The 20,950-nt window shown below is 34.9% G+C and overlaps 2 protein-coding genes across 4 annotated transcripts in view; one reads left to right on the top strand and one right to left on the bottom strand.

Annotated features, from left to right (window-relative positions):
* Nucleotides 1-11,466, top strand: part of LOC136826959 (RNA polymerase II-associated factor 1 homolog) — a 52,661-nt gene extending 41,195 nt beyond the window's left edge. Inside the window, 1 exon segment of the mRNA XM_067084563.1 lies at nt 9,906-11,466. Within this exon segment, the coding sequence (XP_066940664.1) occupies nt 9,906-10,056 (151 nt within the window). The 3' untranslated portion in view covers nt 10,057-11,466.
* Nucleotides 11,088-20,950, bottom strand: part of Bet5 (blocked early in transport 5) — a 48,505-nt gene continuing 38,642 nt past the window's right edge. For all 3 annotated transcript variants that reach the window (XM_067084566.1, XM_067084564.1, XM_067084565.1), the window contains exons 3-5: nt 13,567-13,620; nt 11,472-11,627; nt 11,088-11,351 (exon numbers count right to left, since the gene is read on the bottom strand). In XM_067084566.1, coding sequence (XP_066940667.1) covers nt 11,223-11,351; nt 11,472-11,627; nt 13,567-13,620 — 339 coding nt within the window. In that variant the 3' untranslated portion in view covers nt 11,088-11,222. The remainder of the gene's footprint in view (nt 11,352-11,471; nt 11,628-13,566; nt 13,621-20,950) is intronic.

Genomic DNA, 20,950 nt, shown 5'->3' with positions numbered 1-20,950 from the left:
TTTGCTGTGCAGTCATACCTTCCTTGTCATTCATCAGACTGCACAGCTAATTCATCATCATCATCTTTAGTCAACATTCATTGCTGGTGAGTACCCATATGATTTAATGTTAATCTTAAACTTTGAAATTATTTTAAAGTGTTTTAGGATGATAGTTTAAGGTATATTTTATTTGAACTATTAAAATAGGCAGTGAATTATTAAAATTGACAATTATAAGCATTTTAGTTTAAGGTATACTGTACTGTATTGGTGTTTGAACTATCAAAATAGGTAGTTATAAGAGTTATTAGAGGGGGATCTGTAGTATTTGTGGATTTTTGATATTCGTGGGTGGTTGCAGTCCCTAACCCCCGTGAATACTGGGGGTCGACTGTATAACTGCATTAAACTTGTTTGCCAAATTCTCAGATGGACACCACTATTACTGGAGTGTGCTTGGTTCAGTATTGATAACTGTCTCAACTTCAGTATAAGTTTTCATGATTTCATGTACTCATTAATGGGAATTTTTATGTCTGATCTTATAAAAATTACAGACTTACCTGCTTGATCTGCATTTTCTTTTCTTTTAAAGAGGAAGTATGGTCTAGTGTTGTTGACCATACAGTAGTATTCTCAACACAGAATGTGGGAGTTCTAAAGTGCTCTAGATTCAGGGGTACTAAATTACCATAAAAAGCAAAAATCTCTCATTTAATTGTCCAGTACAATGTGCATATGTCAAATGCAAAAGTGAATTAAGGAAATAAGATTGTAATATTTATCACTTACAATATCGCAAAGAGGAAGGTTGGATGCACAAAAGATTGGAAGTGGTCAAGGAAATACAAATTGCTTTGAGATCTGGACTTTGGACTCTCTATTGTGTTAAAATACAGTTTCCTGAGCACTTGACCATCCCAACCACATACTTCTACCACACATTTTAACATCCATAGCAAATGAGAAAAAGAATTACAGTAAAAGCAGGGCCAGTAATGGACAATACATATAGAGAAAGTAGGTACATGTTAACTGTATACAAATCTTTTCTTACCTGTCTCAGTGCCCACTTTTAGTACCCTAAAGGGTAGGTGAATAGCATCAGAAAATGTTATGGTAGATAAGAAAAGTATTTGTATATATTTAACACGTACCTGCTTTCTTTCAATGTTTTGTCCATCGTTGTCCCTGCTTTTACTGTTATTCTATTTCTTGTTTGCTATGAATGCTGTAACTGACAAAAGTAAGTGTGAGAATTGCTTAAGCTGGATTTAAACATGTATATTCTGAATTGCAAACACAGCTTTACTGACCCGACCATGGGAGAAAGCTTTTTTTTTTTATTCCATTCTGAATTTAGTGCACTGAGGTGTCTGTCTGCTGTTTGGGCCAAGTATGAGTCAATAGAAAGTCTTCTCACATTGATGACACTACAGCCTCTGCTTCATGTGATTTATATCAGTGTGTTATCTGACAATTAAATGAGAGAAGTGAGCTTCAGCTCCCAGGCAAAATTAGTCCCATTTATAATTTTCCATAAACAAGAAGAGGATGCTATCCTTCAAGTTGACATGTGTAATACTGTATTTGATCTGTCCTTTGCCTGAAATACTTTATTTTGTAGTTGTGTGAGACATTCAGAAAATAAATAACTAACCTCTTCTACTTTTCCCAGTTGAAAATGCATCAACTGGTAGGATAACAGGCATAACTTTCAGTCAGTTGGAGGTGGGTGAAATTTAGCAAGCTTTTATTTAAATAATAATACTAATTCTTTTCTTTGATCCAAGCTCTGGTTCTTAGAGGGGAAAAATGGTTAAATTTGGAGTAAATTTAGCATGAAACACTACAATCAATGTTGGTTGTTTATATTACTGGATTTTGTGTGACATATTAAAGGGACTTTTATCATATAATGTAATATTTCAGACTATGATAAGAACCATGTTAAACTAAAATTTGGACCTTTGGATTTCTTATTGGAAATTATCAATGTTCAGACTTTCTAAATAAATTGGTGGAAATAGTTGGAAAAGTTTGAAAGGAGACAAAGCATGACCATTTAAATATTTTATTTAATTTAAATGGCTTGAAATTAGCTTGTTAATTCTTACATATTAATAAAAAGTGTTTCTGTCCTGATTTCCTGTATTAGATGTTTTAGATGCTTTGATATAATTATTATTTAGGTATTTGAAGCTCAAATTATATTAATGCATATAGTCAAGGGTTATGTATTTTATAAAAATTCTGGATCAGTTTCCAAAAATTCCAGTTTTGAAATGTAACTCAAAGAGAATTTGATTCAGTGAATTTCATATTTTTAAAAAATTATTCTTAGTTGACTGGCATTGTAAGAAAATAACCAGGCAAAACACGCACTCCATCCTTTGCTTACCACTAAGGCAATGTCTTGGAGGGCGCCGTCATTCTCAAGAAAATAATTATGCTTTTTTTCCTTCATTGGTGGTGTTAAGTAATTTTAGTGCTTTGATTATATGTCATAGGACAAACATCTTCTCTGTAGTATTGCATATAATTGACCTTGAAATGCCAGGTAGAAAAGATGCTTTGTCACTGTTCACTAGGGTTTTGTCTCTTGTTTGGGAAGCCTTCTGATGCGTCATTTTAGGTCGGCTAAAGTCTTCCTTTGTGAGAGGAAATATGCAATGAAATTTTGAGAGACATGCTGATGACAAATATAGACAACTCAATTTTTCACGATTTGAGGGCTTGCAGCTTATTTGTTGTATGTACAGTCACTGTTATGCAGATATCTTTCAGTTTGTTTACAACAAATACCTGAGCCATTGGAAATACAGTATCAAAACTACAAAGCCAAGAGGTTTTTAAAAAATATTGAAAATTTTAAAATAGAAATTTAAGGCTTTGAAGTTTCACAGAAATTTTCTTTTATCTTTGTGTAGTAATGTGAAGTATTAGTAATTTAAAAAATGGCTATCATATTCTTATGTTGGTGATTAGTTTGCCAGGTTATTCCTCAGTAGCAGGAAAACTGTTTAAAAAGCATTTATCTCTGACCAGGCGTCATGCATTTTTCATTTTGCAGTACACACACACACACAGCTGTTTCTCTCTTTTTTATTTATTTATTTTTTCTTTAAGCCTTTCTGAGTAGAATAATTGCAGTTCAACCAGGCATACTGCTAAATGATCCTAGGGTTTATTGAAATAAGTTATGTCCCATTTCATGTGATCCTTACAGTTTTTCAGGGCCATCTCTTTTCCAGTCTCTGAACACTACATCTCTGCAACTCCCTCATATGTTCCCAACACACTCCATCCATGTCTTTTAGCTTGTTCAAAAAAATTCATTAATTATAATAAAAATTATTCTGTTAAAGCTATCCCATTTGCATCAACCTGCTTTAGTGCTGATAATGATAATCATTTAAAACTGGAAGAAAAGAAAATTAGGGAGAAAAGGAATGTAGAAGTAAAATTTGTAGTGCTGCAGAGATTTAAGGGGATGGGCTAAAGCTTTATATATAGAGAGAGATATAAAATAACTAGCTGAAAATGTTGGTGGTATTACAGAAGAGGCTGATGAAAATACAAAAATAAAGAAATTCAGTTTGGCTTCATAACAAAAAAAAAAAAATTCTACTGCATTGTCAGCCTATATAATGAGGAAACTACAGAGTAAGTACAGTAGGAGTAGAAAGAGATTATACCACATTTGTGGATCTTTGGGAGACTTTTTACAGAACACAAAAACAAATATTGGATGAGAGTTAAAAAGCAGAGGGTACCAGGAAGAGTCATTAAGCTAGCGATGATACTGTACCATATTATAAAATCTAGAGTGAAGACAGTGGAGAACTTGAGATAAATGTTGGTGCCAACTGTACATCAGCAACATTATGGTAATGGAGGAAGCTACAAAGGATTACAGAATGCCCCCCCTTCTCCCCAGTGGTAAGCAGAATACCTGGTGTAAATATTAGAAGTAGAGGAAGAGGTTGTAGAAACACAGGATAGAAAAGGGGAATGGAGAGTTCACAAAAATCTCTGTAGGCACAGCAAAACTTCTGGTGATTTGAAAGGAAGCCAAGGAAAAAGTAGTCAAAAAAGCAGCCACCTTTATAAACACAGAGGATAAGTGCACCTATAGAATAGCTTAATTATTCCATTCCACTGCTCATCAATTTGAGAAAGGTGACCAACAGTGTGTTATCTTCCACTTGTCTGAATAAGACTTATGTTGCCCCTCTTTAACTTCATGAGGGATGGTTTGCTTATATTCTACCCCATTGGAATATGAGACAGACCAGCTTCTACAATATTCATCCTTATCACATACTCCCAGTGATTAAGAGGTGCTACAGCTTCATGCATGTGGGTTGATTTGTGATGCCTCGGATGTTTCATATCTGCTTTGGTTCTGGGATCACCCCTAAACAGTATTAAATTATTGCTATCTCCAGGGAGCAGACATGCAGTTGATGTACATGGGAGACCTCTTCATTTGTTGCCACTGTCTCCTTAGCTGATGGATGTCATTAGAGAAAGAGAAGAGCCAAATGCATGTCTGTAAATCATGGTCTGAGATTATCCTTGCATTTCTCCTTAACTTGCCAAAAGGGTTTTGTCTTGGGAAAACTTTTCTTGAAATAGTTACTTTTAGCAGAATGAATGTCAGTAGGCCTCTCCTTCACCCTCTGTGGTAAAGGCAAAGCTCCCAGGCAAAAGGTCATGACAGTGGTGCCTTTCATCATCTGTTCAGAAGCCTGGCCTTTAGAGAAGTTGCTTAGAATGTACACAGCTCTTTGTTAGGTGTTAGGGTCATCCATTAGGGTGTGTCACCACTCCTGTAAAGCATGTCATAAATGCTCATTGGCCTCTCATTGTTTATGACATACTTTACTGTAATCGGGACACAACCTTAGAATCCATTCTTTTGGAGTTATGTCTCTCTGCCAGGATCGTCCATAAAGTGCTAAACTGGCCATTTGTAAAGAGGTCAGTCCAGCAAGGTAAATGCATTTGCACCATCCACACTAAAATTTCTCTTTTCACTATTCCAAAGGTTCCAAGCAGACCTTGAGTTTTCACTTGCTGACATCACCTTTGGTTTCTTGATATTATCATAAGTGTCTGGTAGCTGAAGCAAATCACACTGGTGATCTCATCTTAACCCTTAAACGCCTATTGGACGTATCATACGTCGACTAAAATTGTCTGTTGGGTGCCGAGTGGACGTGCTGTCGCCGACTACAAAAATTTCAACCTTCGGTCAACTTTGACTCGACCGAAATGGTCAAAAAACGCAATTGTAAGCTAAAACTCTTACATTCTAGTAATATTCAATCATGTACCTTCATTTGCAACAAATTGGAAGTCTCTAGCACAATATTTCGATTTATGGTGAATTTTTGAAAAAAACTTTTTCTTACACGCGACGGCGGTAACAGCCGAAAATTTCATAAATTCTTTCGTCATTTTGTCGTAATTTTTGCACTGTTCTATATTAGCCGTTACATAAAGTTTTATATATGAAAATGTGTGCAATTTCATGTACAATACAGCAAAATACAACCCATGGTTGTAGCTTTTATCAGTTTGGAAATATTTTCATATAAACCACGATAACTGCCAAAATTTCAACCTTCGGTCAAATTTGACTCGGCCGAAATGGTCAAAAAACGCAATTTTAAGCTAAAACTCTTACGATCTAGTAATATTCAATCATTTACCTTCATTTTGCAACCAATTGGAAGTCTCTAGCACAATATTTTGATTTATGGTGAATTTCTGAAAAAAAAACTTTTTCCTTACGTCTGTGCGAGGTAACTCGGCCGAACATCTCAGAAATTCTTTCGTCATGTTGTCGTAATGTTTGCATCATTTTATATTAGTCGTTACATAAACTTTTATATATGAAAATGTGTGCAATTTCATGTAGAATACAACAGAAAATAGCTCATGGTTGTAGCTTTTATCAGTTTTGAAATATTTTCACATAAATCATGATAACTGCCAAAATTTCAACCTTCGGTCAACTTTAACTCGACCGAAATGGTAAAAAAACACAATTGTAAGCTAAAACTCTAACATTCTAGTAATATTCAATCGTTTAACTTCATTTTGCAATAAATTGAAAGTCTCTAGCACAATATTTCAATTTATGGTGAATTTTTTAAAAAACATTTTCCGTACGCTTCATGCGTGGTAACTTGGCGAACATCTCAGAAATTCTTTAGTCTCGTTGTCGTAATATTTGCACCGCTTTAAATTAGTCGTTACATAAAGTTTTATATATGAAAATGTGCGTAATTTCATGTTCAATACAACAAAAAATAACTCAGGGTTGTAGCTTTTATCAGTTTTGAAATATTTCTATATAAATCACGATAAATAGAAAAAAATTCAACTTTAACTCGACCGAAATGGTCGAAAACTGCAATTGTAAGCTAAAACACTTACAGTCTAGTAATATTCAATCAATTAGCTTCATTTTTCAACAAACGGGAAGTCTCTAGCACAATATTTCGATTTATGGTGAATTTTTGAAAAAAACATTTTTTTACGTCCGAATGCTACTTAATTCATGCATCATTTTGTGATAATATTTTCTGTGTTGCTTTGATTTTTTAAAATTTGTTATATACCAAAATCATCGCAATTTAGTGTACAATACAACTAAAAAAAATTTAACTCATTAGCTTTAACCCTTTTGCTTACAGCGCGATTTGTATACAATTATATACGAGTTTTTTTTTCGCTGTCATATATTCCAATATTTATATATGATAATGATATTTTTTCATTTCTGATGGTTGCATACTAAACTTCAGGCAATGACAAAAAAATGAGCCAAAAATGAATTCTTAATCTTAAAAACTAAGCGTGCTGTGATTTTTTGAAAAAACTTTTTTCCGCTTCGGCGCTAACTCACCGAACGCCGCCGGCACATGGGAGACGTTTTTGTAAATAGGGCTTCGGCGTTAAAGGGTTAATCACCATCTCATTTTTCACTTTACTGTACATTGTCATCCTACAGCTTTGGCAACATTGCTGTACATTTCCCCAGAGCTAGATATATAACCATTTATAATATATACATTACCATGATGTTAACCCTTAAGGGACGGCATAATTTGTCAATGTGCAGCACCCCAGACCGGGGAAACTTTGAGGTCGGCAAAATAAAAAAATAAAAATCACATCAATGGAAACAGAATGGCACGTACATTTGCACTGTATAAATAAAAAACTAAAAAATTTTCCCTACCTTCCACGAGAAGTTGAAAATGACTATTTACAACCCCTTGTGGGCCTCATTTACAAGACAATTGTAAGTTTTACCAACTTTTATATGTTTTTTCTAATAAATAAATTTATTGTATTTTGTAAAATTATTATTACTGCCCACACAATATCAAAACAGATAAGAAATAAAAGCAGTAACAAATTTTTTGCATATTTATTGAAAAGTATTTCACATAAATTTACAAGAAGGAAAATTCAGTAACTTTTTTTTACTTTTCATGCTTTTTCTAATATTTCTTTGTAAAATTACATTCACAACTGACATACTATCGTAAAAGACAAAAACAAAAAACAACAGCAACCCTTTCGTATATTTACAAGCAAATTTACAAAAAGACTTGTGAGAGAGAGAGAGATGCAGTACTTTTCCCCCTTGAAGTCACAAGCACTACTGATACTGGCCTAACTCTCACCTCTGTATAAAAGTTGCCATTAGTGAATTTATAACATACAGTAGTATTGGCACCTCTTGTTTCTAATCATTATTACCAAAGCGGTGTGTAATTCTGTTTCACACTGAAGCTCAATCCGTCCACCTCCCCAAACCGGTTTTACTTCACCACTGAGGCTCAATCCGTCCCTTAAGGGTTAATGACAGGCAGTCTTTAGGGATTGACTGTATTAATGTGAGCCTTCAATAGGGAGTGACTGTATTAATGTGAGCCTTCAAATGCTTGGAGTAACATTTGTTGGTCCCCATGATTTCATGATTAAGGATAAATGGGTACATTTAAACCAATCCTAATTAATAACACACTTGTCCTTAACAACAAATTGTGTTTTGACAAGCTGACCAATTGGTTCATGTATGGAACATTGCAGAGAACATTTCATTCTCCTCCCATCCATCATGTCCTTGTATAAAATCAGTTTGTACCTGCATAGTAACACAGAGTATTTTAAATGGTAACTAAAATTAAAAGCCATAGAGTACTCTAACCTGTAGAATGAGGTCATCATACAACCATAGCCTCCTATCACTTGGATCAGACCTCTGCTCTTCCAATTTATAAAGGGTGTATTTTTCCACCCTGTAACACTGAACAAGTGAAGAATAAAGGAAGTATAGTCAGATATTTTTGTTCTTCAAGTGTTTATAGTTGACAAGGCACTACTAAAGATAGATGTAAAATGCTCATTCAACTTGGGAAATGAAATTTTTTCAGTAAAACAATACCAAGCATAATTTTCAGAACATTATGTGACTAATGCAGCATTGTCTGACAGAAAATTGGCTGTTATTTGCTGTTTAATTTTTTTTTATTCTTAGTTTGTATGTTTGACATTTAGTGTGGTTGTATTAATTGTACCATTCCTCCATTCTTTTCCTAAGGGTGAGATTATAATTGATTTGACCCTTAGTAATTAGGTGTGTTTGTTTTGATGTTCACATGATATTAGCAGCTGGACATCATGTCAATATCAATAGCTGCCCTGGCAAAAGCGCAATAGTTGTTGTCATTGCATTTTACCCTTAGTTGGTAGAAGGGGATAATTAGGGGATTTGAAAATTTTATAATATATACAGTGTTCATGTCAGGGAAATGTACATTGCATTATACATTACAGCTGTAAACCTGTTGCCCTGTTCATTATTTCAACTTATGAATGACATGTACCTTTTAAGATAATATTGTAGTGTCTTTGGTTTTAGAACCTTATATGTAATGTTTCAGATATATTTCATTTGTTAGCTTAAGTGTGCTACACTGGTGGTAAACTATGTTAATGTAAATTTTTTTAACTTGTGTTTCTTTTTCTTATATGTTTGTTGTAATGTAAATGTTCTAATTGGTGTAACTGTCCATTTTTAAAAGGAGCAGTATGACCAGTATTTTCATCTTGGAAGGTTCTCCTTTCCACCATACAACAACATTGATTGTAGATGGCTAATATAAAAAAATACATAAAATTTTTATTTTGTGCCTATGTCTTTTTAAAAATGGTTTCTTTTGTAACTGAAAATTTGGAGCTTAGTAATTCCATGAAACAGCATGACATTTCTTTTATACAGGAATTTCTGAGTCAGATTAGTGAGGATAGATTGCCCTGTTGCCATTAAATATTGTAATTGTAAAATGCTGCTTAGGCATGTGTTGTTTAATCAGTGATTGCACGTTATGTACAGATGTTCATGTCTAAGGTTTAGGTTGACTAGAGGTACTGGGATTGGAAATAGCAATAGGAAGGATTAGAATTTTTCTAATTTGCTAAGCTTGGTTTGTTATGAAGTAATGGTGAAATTAGTTTGTTGAATTATGTATACATATAAAGAATTGTAAAGAGAATGTTCAGAATTAATGTACAAAATATTTGCTGCCTGATGTTGGAATTGCAAATTAAGGGTCTTTCAACCCAGTCATCAAGGTGTTCGTGGAATTTTTGTGTATTCAAGAATTACAATAGTTTGTAACATTTAAAACCTGTTAAATTTTTTCATGAAGAGAGGATGTGTTGTTCATATTGATGATCTTTGTCCCCTGAACTGTATACATTCTTTTATGTATCAGGCATAAAACATTATAAAAATTCTCTTGAGCCAAGTTAATTTCAGTACTAACACGAGTATCATTGTCAGCTTAGGTTATAATATTATTATATTCTAATGTTATCAATTTTATCCATAGGTCAGCCAAGTCTGCAGCCTCCAGTAGGTCAAGCCGTCGAAACAGATCACGTGCTCCAAGTGGTGCATCAGTTCGTAGTAAAGCATCGAGGTCTGACTCTGGTTCTGATTCAGGCTCTTCTGGATCAGGTTCAGGCTCGGATTCAGAGTAAAAGATTTTTCTGTCCAGAGTAAATTGTAACCATTGAAATAATTGAAGATATGACTGCTAGATGTAATCCCTGAAATGTCAAATTTGTGTTATGTTGACAATTTATATGACAAAAAATATTGTTTTAAAAAATAATGGTGATTCACGTATCAGTCCTTTATTTAGATATGTTCTTACCCTTTATGTCACAGGTCATTCTTGTAAATTACATGATTTTCCAGAAGTTAAACTATTTTTTTGTTGTATAGTGCCATGGTAAGATATTTCCCATGTTTAGGGAAAAAAGTTGGGAATATTTGGGAACAAATTATCAAAGTTGGTTAAGGATTCTGTTATACTTCCACATCGCCAGTATGAGAGTGAAGTCTGGCAAGAAATGGTATTTAAACCATCTTAAGTTTGCCCTATTAGTTGCACAAAATGAGACAGTAAGAATGGTAATTGTATCGTATGACTTGAAAGTATTCTTTTTCATGGCTAAAAAATTTTCAGTGTTTTCATTATCACAAGTGTTTCATATCAACTTTTCCTATTTGGGGGTTATAAGTAAAACGAGTTCTCTCTACTCTTCTCTGGTCTATGCCCTTTCTGCCTGTACTCCTGTTAAGGCTAAGTCTAAATCTATTCCTTTCTGGAAGATTCCAGACACAACAGATGAAGTTAAATGTGCAGATTTGATTTGATTTGATTTATGAAGTTTAGGTTGTCAAGCCTATCAGTGGGACACTTTTCAACTACTTATTCACTAAGACAGTGAAAATGAAGTTGGAGTAACTGGACAGCAAGATAAGAGAAAGCAAAAAAATAAAGGCAATGAAGTGTAAAGGATCTAAAGGCAGAACTGAGAGAAAACACTGCAGTGCACTAAAAATAAAGAGGAAATTCACATACTATTAACCTCCCTCTAACCCAGTGTAAAACAGTTATATAATTTGCAGAAGAGAGAGACTAGTTTTCTCTCACCTTATAAAAGCTGAGTGTCAATCACCATTTATTTTGTGTCACATCATTAGAAGGTAAAGAAAATCAGAATATTTTATGAGACAGGTTTTTTAAGACATAAATCTTTCTTTAATTGAAGAATAAATAATCTAAAAAACAGAGAGTAACATTCACACTTTCACACGGATGCATAAATGATAAGCTGTCTTGCAAAACTTTCCAACACTAAGGTGGTCTTGAAGCAAATGCAGAACTCTGTTTAACAACTTCATCCAGTTTTGCTGCAAAAAGTTCACTCTCAATAGGCTTGTCAAGCTGACATAGAGGATTGTAAACCACGTTTTCCACATAAACCTAGGAAAAAAGATGTACATCAGAGTATGTGACATTTTTTGTGATTATTTCAATATTTGCATAAAACATTCACATGAATTTTGTAAATAGAAATAAACTTAGGTATTCAAAACCACTCACTTGTGTGTAAATCTGATGAAGCAGTTCTCTAATTCCTTGAGCATAAATGTCAGTATTCAGGATGAACTTGATTCTTGATGGAGTTTCATATAAGTTAAGGCAATATTTATTTGTTTTATATGTCAGGAAGCCTTCCTTCAGGTCCACAGGAGATACCTGGAATAAATTTTTTTATTAATACTTATGGATAATAAAAGTGTAGTTATAAATCTGTATACTACTGCATTACTTTGCAAATTATCTAATATAAAAAAAGAATTGACATCAGAAAAACTCATCAGTTAAAATTACCTCACAAAAGAAAAGTCATAGATACAAACCACTAACTCAAGAATCTTCTGTTGTCAGACCTCAACAGACGACTTGGAGGAGCTCGCACCCTTAATGGCCTGTTTCCTCAGTTTTCTCATGCAATTATGTATTTTTTAAGTAAATAAAAAGGGAGGTAAGTTAAGTCCTTGAGAAGTAATATGTACCTGTATCCATACAATAAAATTTGTTTATAAAATGTTAGGCAGCATCAAATATTAAATCTTGGTGGTGAGTGAGTCTTTAAATTCCTGTCGAATCTCATTCTGTTCTGACGAGACTTCCTTCTCCACAATGCCACTTACAGTTACAAGCAATTGGCGTAAGTAGCAGTGCCCATTGCTGATATTCATTCCCATATTTTTCTCACCAGATGAGGATTCTATGCTTTGGTTCTCTTTCTCTCCAAATGACCTCCCTATCACCCCAGAGAAGAATCTGCCAGACTCCTTATCTGCTGCTCTTTTTGTGCCTGACTCAATTCATCCTACTCAGTACCCTGCACTAGTAGCTGTTCCATGAATAATGCTTTCCTGGCCAGCTTCAACATGATGGTCCCCTTCTTCCTGTAAGAACAGTATCTCACTGTCACTGACTCATCCATGAACGAGTTGAACATGGCTTCACGAGCTGTGTTGCAGCTGCACCACTGGCAAAAACATTACCTCACTATCCCTTGGTGTAATTCTTTGAGGTTCCTGCTCTAGTGGGTTTGAATTCTGCTTTCACTGCTTCTTTGTATTTAATTATCTTTGCCTCCCGGACTGGCCTTGATTACTGCTCAGATCCCACGTTCTCAAGCACTCCTGCATTTTGGTTGCATCCATTCACTCAGATATTGAATCTGCTCCTTAGTACTCAGCTGCTCCCAAATTCTCAGTCTCCCAGATTTTCCTATGTACTTGGACACCCCTAAGTTCTTGTTTGATCCAGTGTTCTTGATTGCTTCTGTATACTTCCATGTATGAATTTACTTCAGTCTTTTTTGTTGCAGAGGAGCCATTGTCAATCCTCAACTGCTCCTTCATCCACATCTGCATCTTGTGTTCCCATCAGTGTCAGTGTTCTTGCAGTTTCCCTCTGTGATGCCTACAATCTCCAAAGCTTGAGAATCTACTGCTTGTCATTAAGCACTGTTCATCACTTACAATACATTCCTCTGCCAAGTGGACCTGTGAGACCCTCTTGCTTAAATGTATCAAGCTGTGTTGAGAAACACCTTCATTTCGTGACTTCTTATCCTATTCATGTTATGTTACCTGCTCACTTTCTGCATGTGCTACCTCTATTCTACTACTCATAGCCCCTCCGGACTCTGCTCCTACTAAGCCCCTTCTTTGCAGGCAGTGTGTTGAATGCACAATCACACAAACAGGGATCCAACAAATTTCAACAATTACACCAGCTTCATATCATGTATGGATGAAACCATCTAACTCAATGATACCAAGTACTCTACCGGTATTTTATATGAGACTTTCCCCTCACTTCAGATATTTGAACTACAGGCAGGGAACTATGCCTGTAGTTAGGTAACAGGCGAGATCAAGTGAGGCATGCTATCCACCCTTGTGATCTTTAATGGCCCAAAATCAATCAAAACATTCCAAGTCACTCACACTTCATCATCAAAATGTTAATCATAACAGTCAAGGAGAAAGACAAGGCGTTGGGGGAAAAAGGCAAGTGTATCTCGATTAATTTACATGAAGTAATTTCTAAAGAGCTACATTACATTCTTTAGTAAAATATGCACTTCTTTTCAATAAATAGAGGAGATACAAACCTTGCTTACAAATGATTTGAGTGAAAAAATCATTCCATACAACAGCTTAGCTTCCTGAAAAGAGAGAGAGCAATGAAAATTAATGTGCTGGTAAGCAATGTATATAGGATTGATTTCTGATTTTGTTTCCAACATATTGTTCTTGTGTGCATATAAAGTGATAATTTCCACATTAACTCTGAAATTCTTGGGGGGGGGGACCAAAATTTGTCTGGTAAAATACATTCAGTTTTGGATCACTGCTTGTGATCTAAATCATTTGTCATCATTCTCTTAAAATTTATTTTTCATGACAATTATAATGCTGGTTTTGGTTTCATTTTAAAACTTGACAGTTAAGGGGAGCGTTTGATAAAATCGTTTTTCGCTAATAACTCCCGTGTTTTTAATGAATCAGTTTCAAATTTTGTGCCTGGGTTTATTTTTGTATAGGGCAAAGGACTGTAACCATAATGTTCGTCTTCCGCCCCCATTAGCTGGTAACCCCACCCCAAAAATTTTTCAAAATGCATCTCCTCCATAACTTCTGCAAACTAAGAGCTCAAATTTACGTGGTAGACAGATATTATATATTAGAACAAAGTAAAAGAGTGTTTTTTTTTTTCAAATTTTTTTTTTTTTTTTTTAATGAATATTTTTCGTTTTTTGAAAAAACTTAGATTGATTTTTTGGAAAAAATTCCCAAAAATTTTCGAGGACAAAATTAAAAAAACTCTCTTTTGTTTGTAGACAATTTATTTAGCTTTCATTTGCTTTTTGTTTCATTGAGATCGGTGCATTCGTTATGGAGGAGATGCAGTTTGAATGTCGATAACTTTAGTTTTGAGATATCGGCCTTCAAAGTTTTATAACGATATGAGGAGCGTTTGATAAAATCGTTTTTCGCTAATAACTCCGTGTTTTTAATGAATCAGTTTCAAATTTTGTGCCTGGGTTTATTTTTGTATAGGGCAAAGGACTGTAACCATAATTTTCGTCTTCCGCCCCCATTAGCTGGTAACCCCACCCCAAAAATTTTTCAAAATGCATATCCTCCATAACTTCTGCAAACTAAGAGCTCAAATTTACATGGTAGACAGATATTATATATTAGAACAAAATAAGGGAGCGTTTTTTTCAATTTTTTTTTTTTTTTTTTATGAATATTTTTGTTTTTGAAAAAACTTCGATTGATTTTTTGGAAAAAATTCCCAAAAATTTTCGAGGACAAAATGAAAAAACTCTCTGTTTGTAGACAATTTATTTAGCTTTCGTTTGCTTTTGTTTCATTGAGATCGGTGCATTCGTTATGGAGGAGATGCAGTTTGAATGTCGATAACTTTAGTTTTGAGATATACGATATTTTTTGCTTCTCTGTGCATTTATTTGCTTGCTGTTACACAGTTTGATGTTTTTATGACATATTTGAAAAGCCAAAATATATAATAATAGACTTGCAAAGTAATATAACTTCGCTAAATGAAGCTAGATGAAGCGAGTGTCAAAACACAGCTCAGGTTGGGCAGTGCGACGTCTTACTTAGTCAAGCTCTGAGCTGCTACTGACTGACTGTCTGACGTCACTGCCTGCCCTGCGGCATTCCTGGCTTTCGCTGATGCATACTAGGTCCACAGGGTTGCCATATAACGCATTTAGATATTATTATTTCATAGCTAAAAGGAAATTACTACCGATATACTGACATTATCATTACATTATACGAAAAATGTAATTTTGTCTATGATAGTATTGTTACTGTTTTTGTTTATAACTCCTAAACTATGGCGATTTTTTAATAAAACTTTCTGAGAAGATAGTCAGGATATGTATGATGCCATATATAAAATATCTCAGAAAATTTTGATTTTTCGATTTTTTCGTCAAACGCTCCCCTTAAAAATTCTTCTTGCACTAAGTGTATTCATAATATTTATTGCTCTTTATGCCTGTAATAAAAAAAAATTTGGAGGGGGAAACTCATCATTCTGTATTCAGACCTGGTTTAGTGATAACTTCAAAATTAACCCCCTTCTCTTGAGGAGATTAGAGTTAACCCATCCAACAATACCCTCCAATCATCCCAATGCTACCTGACATCAAAATGTCTATGATTATTATTATTACCTGTATTATTTTTTTAACTTACTACAGACTATCATAAGAACCTCATGGGATGATATTTGCAAGATCACCAAAATCTCAATGGGCTAAATGTTACACATTTCAGTTTGTTACTCCAATGTATCTTATTGACCAAAGATTTAAAAATATCTTATGTACCATCATATAGCAGTGACAGACTGGTGAAAATTTCTTGAGGTCAAGCAATAGTTAGCAACCAACAAAAGTTAATGACACCACTGAAAGTTGAACTTTTAACTGGAGCTATATAATACAAGACTTTTACAAAACAATCTGCCAATCCATGTTGTTAAGACATGGACATTCACAGTTTTAAGGTATCAAATGTAGATTCATTTTTTATAGTGAGAAGCACACAGGCAATTGTAATGAACCAAATCTAATGCATACACTATTTAAACTGGTAGAAAGTTTAACTACACAACATGCAAGGTTTGTGACAGCAATCATGCCTTGGCTCTGCTGAGTGCTGCTGCTCATGGTGTGCATGCAACTTATGCCATTTACCATGCTTTCCTACACACACCAACTCCACCTCATCAACAATATCACAATCCATTCTGACCTTCAGTCCTAGGCACTTTTTAACAATCATTACTTTTGCATTGATATAGATACATTATGACTGTATCTGAACACAAAAACACCCACAAAACAATGAGGACCTCTTCTAGGTAAGTTGTTCCAAAATCATTCATATCATTATGCTTTAGTACAAGATACCAGAACTATCTACTCCATGTCTACATTCGAAGTGGTGCAAATACATAGTGAAGGGAGGAGTTTTGTTAGAATATAGGAACAGATTCTGGTTTTGCAAACACTGAAGGAAGAACAGGAAGGCAATGAATAATCATTTGCTGTGAAAAGATGTGAGGGAAAACCTGCAAACATCTTCCAGAAATGGTATAGGGAGTAGAAAAAGGTTGCGGCCAACAAAACATGTCAGGGACACTTGGAAAGTCATTAAGAAAGGAAAACAAATTAAACCTAAAAGTGATATGGGTGGTCGTGAAGATGAAACCCTTCAGTCCTTATCGTAAAGTAAAAGTCTAAATCTCGGAGTAAGAGATTAAATATGAGCAATATGGACTCTAACGACACAGTAATTAAGATAAATATACATGACTGACTCAGCTAGAGCATTGCATATCACTATAAATGCACTGAACTGACAAGGAGAGGCAGACTAGTTAAGGCAACAATAACAAAATTTTGACTTATGAACCTGTGATGTATATCAATGAATAAAAATTATTTTACATTGCCAGAAAAACCAAAAATCTTTAACAAGCAATGCAACAGACCCATATGGGATGGTTAAGGAGTGTTTATTATGCTTGGGATACAGACTACAACTACTGGCTTTCAATGGTGCTGCCGGTGCATGATCAGTTCAAAATTACTAGCAGACTCCTGGGCTTCCCCGTGATTGGTTGAGGCATGTGCGGGAAGGCGGTGCTTACAACATGTTCATACAAAATTCATTAATTGTTGCATCCTTCCTTTCTTTTGATAGATTTTTTTTTTTATCAAACATAGATACAACAGCTCAGAAATGATAATCATAATAAAACTTGGTGAAACATAAAATCAATAAATTCATTACTGAATCACACATTAATGCATAAAATTCAAAATTTAGTAGATAATGCAAAAATATTAACAATTCCAAATTGAGTTATAGTAATATGATACTCATAACCACACTGAGTGAAAACACATAAATACTTTCCTCCACGAAACAAATAAACTCAAGATTCAATGCAATATTTAAAAAAAAACTCTTGATTTTACAAGTAAAAAGAACGCATTATACGAAACTCAATCAATCAAGATAGAACAAATATAACTCAGTCCTGGAAACATTTGGGTTTAAAACGTTCCCACTCACTGCAGCGTAACATTGGCGAGTTCTTCAGTTGACGATGTGGATGACGAAAAACTGGTTGCGTTGTAACTTATCAACATATTTAAAATGAGATGCATCCTTGGTGAGTGTTCTATCCTGGTGCTGTGCAGTAATCATTGAACCCTTTTTTGATAATAATGTTCCCGAAATAGGACAAAAAAAGGCATATCCAACTTGTGGACCCTCTGTTTTATTAGTACTTGGTCACCTGGTTTAAGCCTACATGGTTTAGCTCTTCTGCGACTGTCTGCATACCGCTTATTCTTAGCCTTTGCCTTGGTATCTCTCTTCCTGATGCTTGTATCCCTTGACTTTATTATAATCTGGGGCAATTTTGTTTTCATTCTTCTGTTGAGCATGAGTTCTCCTGGGGAGACACCTGTGCTGGGGTGCAGCGTGCTACGATAAATCAAAAGAAATTTGCTAATATCCGACTTCCACTTTTGACCTTGAACATTCAAGGTTTTAATCGCCTTCACAAGAGGCTTCATAAAAACCTCAGCAGTAGCACTTGACATGGGGTGAAGTGGCATAATTTTTCAATTCCTGAATCTATAGTTATGTGCAAACTCTGAGAAAACATGACCATTAAATGGAGCACCACTGTCTGTTTTAATAACCCTGGGTATTCCAAATAAGCTAAAAATATTTTCAAGCCTGACAGTCACTGTATCTGCCTTAATGTTTATTAATTTCTTGACGACAGGATAACGACTATAGTCCACCTATGAAACCATAAAGTACTCTCCAGTAGGGAAGGGGCCACAAAAATCCATTGAGACTTCATCCCACGGTTTCTTAGGTAAAGTGCTCAGTTTAATTGGATCGGGAACCGACTGAGGAGACACCGACATGCATGCAATGCATGATTTGCATTTTTCTTCAACAAATTTGTCCATATATGGGAACCAAAGAGTTTCTCTTAATGACTTGCATTTTACTTGACCCTGGTGTCCTTCATGAGCTAAGTCAATAACATAACGTTTTAATGATTCTGGAATGCAAAGTCGTGTACCACGTAACAGAATATTCCCACTGTCCATAGATATAACTGACAATTAGTCACACACTCGTTGATATCGTCAATAAACTTCATCCATTTTACATTTTTGTTTTGACCTTGTATTTCTTTGAACAGCATTAGTAACACATTTAAGAACAATCCTCCAGCGTTGCCTTTGCAACATCTGCAAGAGTTAATGAACCAAGTACTGACGAGTATGCAATGATTTTCACAAAATTTTCAGCAACGCTTTTACTTGATCCTTCACAGAACGGATGTCTTGAGCAATAATCTGATATCATTAAATTCCCGGCACGATATTTAACTAAAATTATACGTTGTCAAATTCAATCTCCACCTTTCAAGCCTTCCTGACTGAATTTGCTTTGTATTGTTGAAAAAGCTGATTCAGCAAATTACTAATCTTTTTACTGAGGGGACGATGATCGGTAATCAAGGGGTAAATGGTTTCCCAAAAGATACAAAAAGATGAAAATGCTGGCATCCAAACACACATGCCAATGCTTCACATTCTGTCTGGCTATAATGTTGTTCAACTGGGGTGAGAGACCTGCTTCCGTATGCTATGATTTTGTCATCTTGAACCAAAATTCCTGAAACTCCCACGAGACCTGCTCGACCCATAATTCAGTATTTTTCTGAGGATCAAAATACGCCGTGACAGTATCACTATCTAATGCTTCCTTTTAACTTGTTGAATGGTGCTTCTTGTTCCGACGTCTACTTGAATGAAAAATCCTGTTGCGTAAGTCTTCTAAAAGATTCAGAAATAGTTGAATAATTCTTAATGAAGCAAGAGGCATAATCTGTCATACCCAAAAAACTTCTAACTTCACCTTGACTAACTGGTCTTATGACATTTTTGATAGCTTGAACTTTTTCTGGATCTGGAGAAATACAGAGTTCTGAAAAAATGTACCTATAAAACTTTATTTTATTTTTTCCAAATTCACATTTATCTTCATTAAGTGTCAAATTCTTTTCCCGCAGTCTTTCAAAAAGTGCTTCTAAATCTGAATCATGCTCTTCTCGCGTTTTGCCATGATTATATCGTCAATGATATTTAAAACACAATTCAGTCATTGTAACACTTGTCTAATCTCATTCTGAAACACCTCAGGAGCCACACTAACTCCAAAATTCAGCCGTTTATATCGACGTAGGCCAACATGAGTAGCAAATATAGTCATATTATGACTATTTTCATCTAATTCTAACTGGTGAAAACCTTTGTACAGATCAACTTTTGAGAACACTGTTGAACCATTTATTTCATTAATAATGTCATCAATGGTTGGTGTCACATGTCTTTCATGTTTGAGAGCTTTATTTGCTTTACGCATATCGACACATATCCTAATTTCGTTAGGAGACTTAGGCTTAGGTGCAACCACAAGATTTGAAACCCATGGGGTGGGGCCACTGACCTTTTCAATATCATCGAGTTTCTCTAACTTTTCTAGCTCTTTCTCTACTTGTTCTCTAGTTGATTAGTTAGTTATAAATGATTTGTTTAACCAGACCTCTGAACCCTTTATGTGATCTCTTACATGAAACAGTATTCTTCTTGGAGGCTGGGCCATAGGCACTACACTTTCATCTATATGAAATTTAACTTACTTATTTTTCAGTTTACCTAAACCACTGAAAACAGATTTATACTGTACTTGTCACATAATTTCACATAAGGTTCATTTGATATGGCTTTAATTTCTCGTACTATGCCTAAATCAACGGATGTATCATAACCAATGAGTGTTTCAGACCATCTTTCACTACATAAATTCTGTTGTCGTAATTTTCGAGTCATACGCAATAGAACACTTGTATTTACCTACAACAGTTAAAGGTTTCGTATGAGTAAATGCATATGCTTCGATTTCAGTTTTTTATCATCTGTGGCTTGGGATTCATTTGACTTATGACTGACTGATGAATTGTATTCACAGTCGAACCGATGTCTACGAGTACTGTACTCTTGCCTGTACAGCGTTGATTTTAGCATACACTTTTGGCAATTTTCTATTAGAAATTGCTTTCACTTGTGACTTTACTCCATAGGTAACATCAGCTTCAAAACTTTCATCTGCTTCAAAACTTTCGTCTACTTCTTCGTTGACTTCATCTTCTACCATTTCATTCAGGTAATGATCAGTGTCGTTCTTGAAACGTTTTCAGCACACAGATTTAAAATGATTCTCCTTGTGACAATAATTGCATTCAACTCTGAGGGCAGGACATTTCTTGTTACGTGGATAATTCCCACCACAGTTTCAGCATTTGGATGACGATGACGACGCTACAGCTGATGACGTTGCTTGTTTCTT

This window comes from Macrobrachium rosenbergii, chromosome 41 (genome assembly GCF_040412425.1).
Source record: "Macrobrachium rosenbergii isolate ZJJX-2024 chromosome 41, ASM4041242v1, whole genome shotgun sequence".
Taxonomy (NCBI): domain Eukaryota; kingdom Metazoa; phylum Arthropoda; class Malacostraca; order Decapoda; family Palaemonidae; genus Macrobrachium; species Macrobrachium rosenbergii.
The sequence above is the reverse complement of the archived record's forward strand: the minus strand, read 5'-3'. Positions and strand labels throughout refer to the sequence as shown.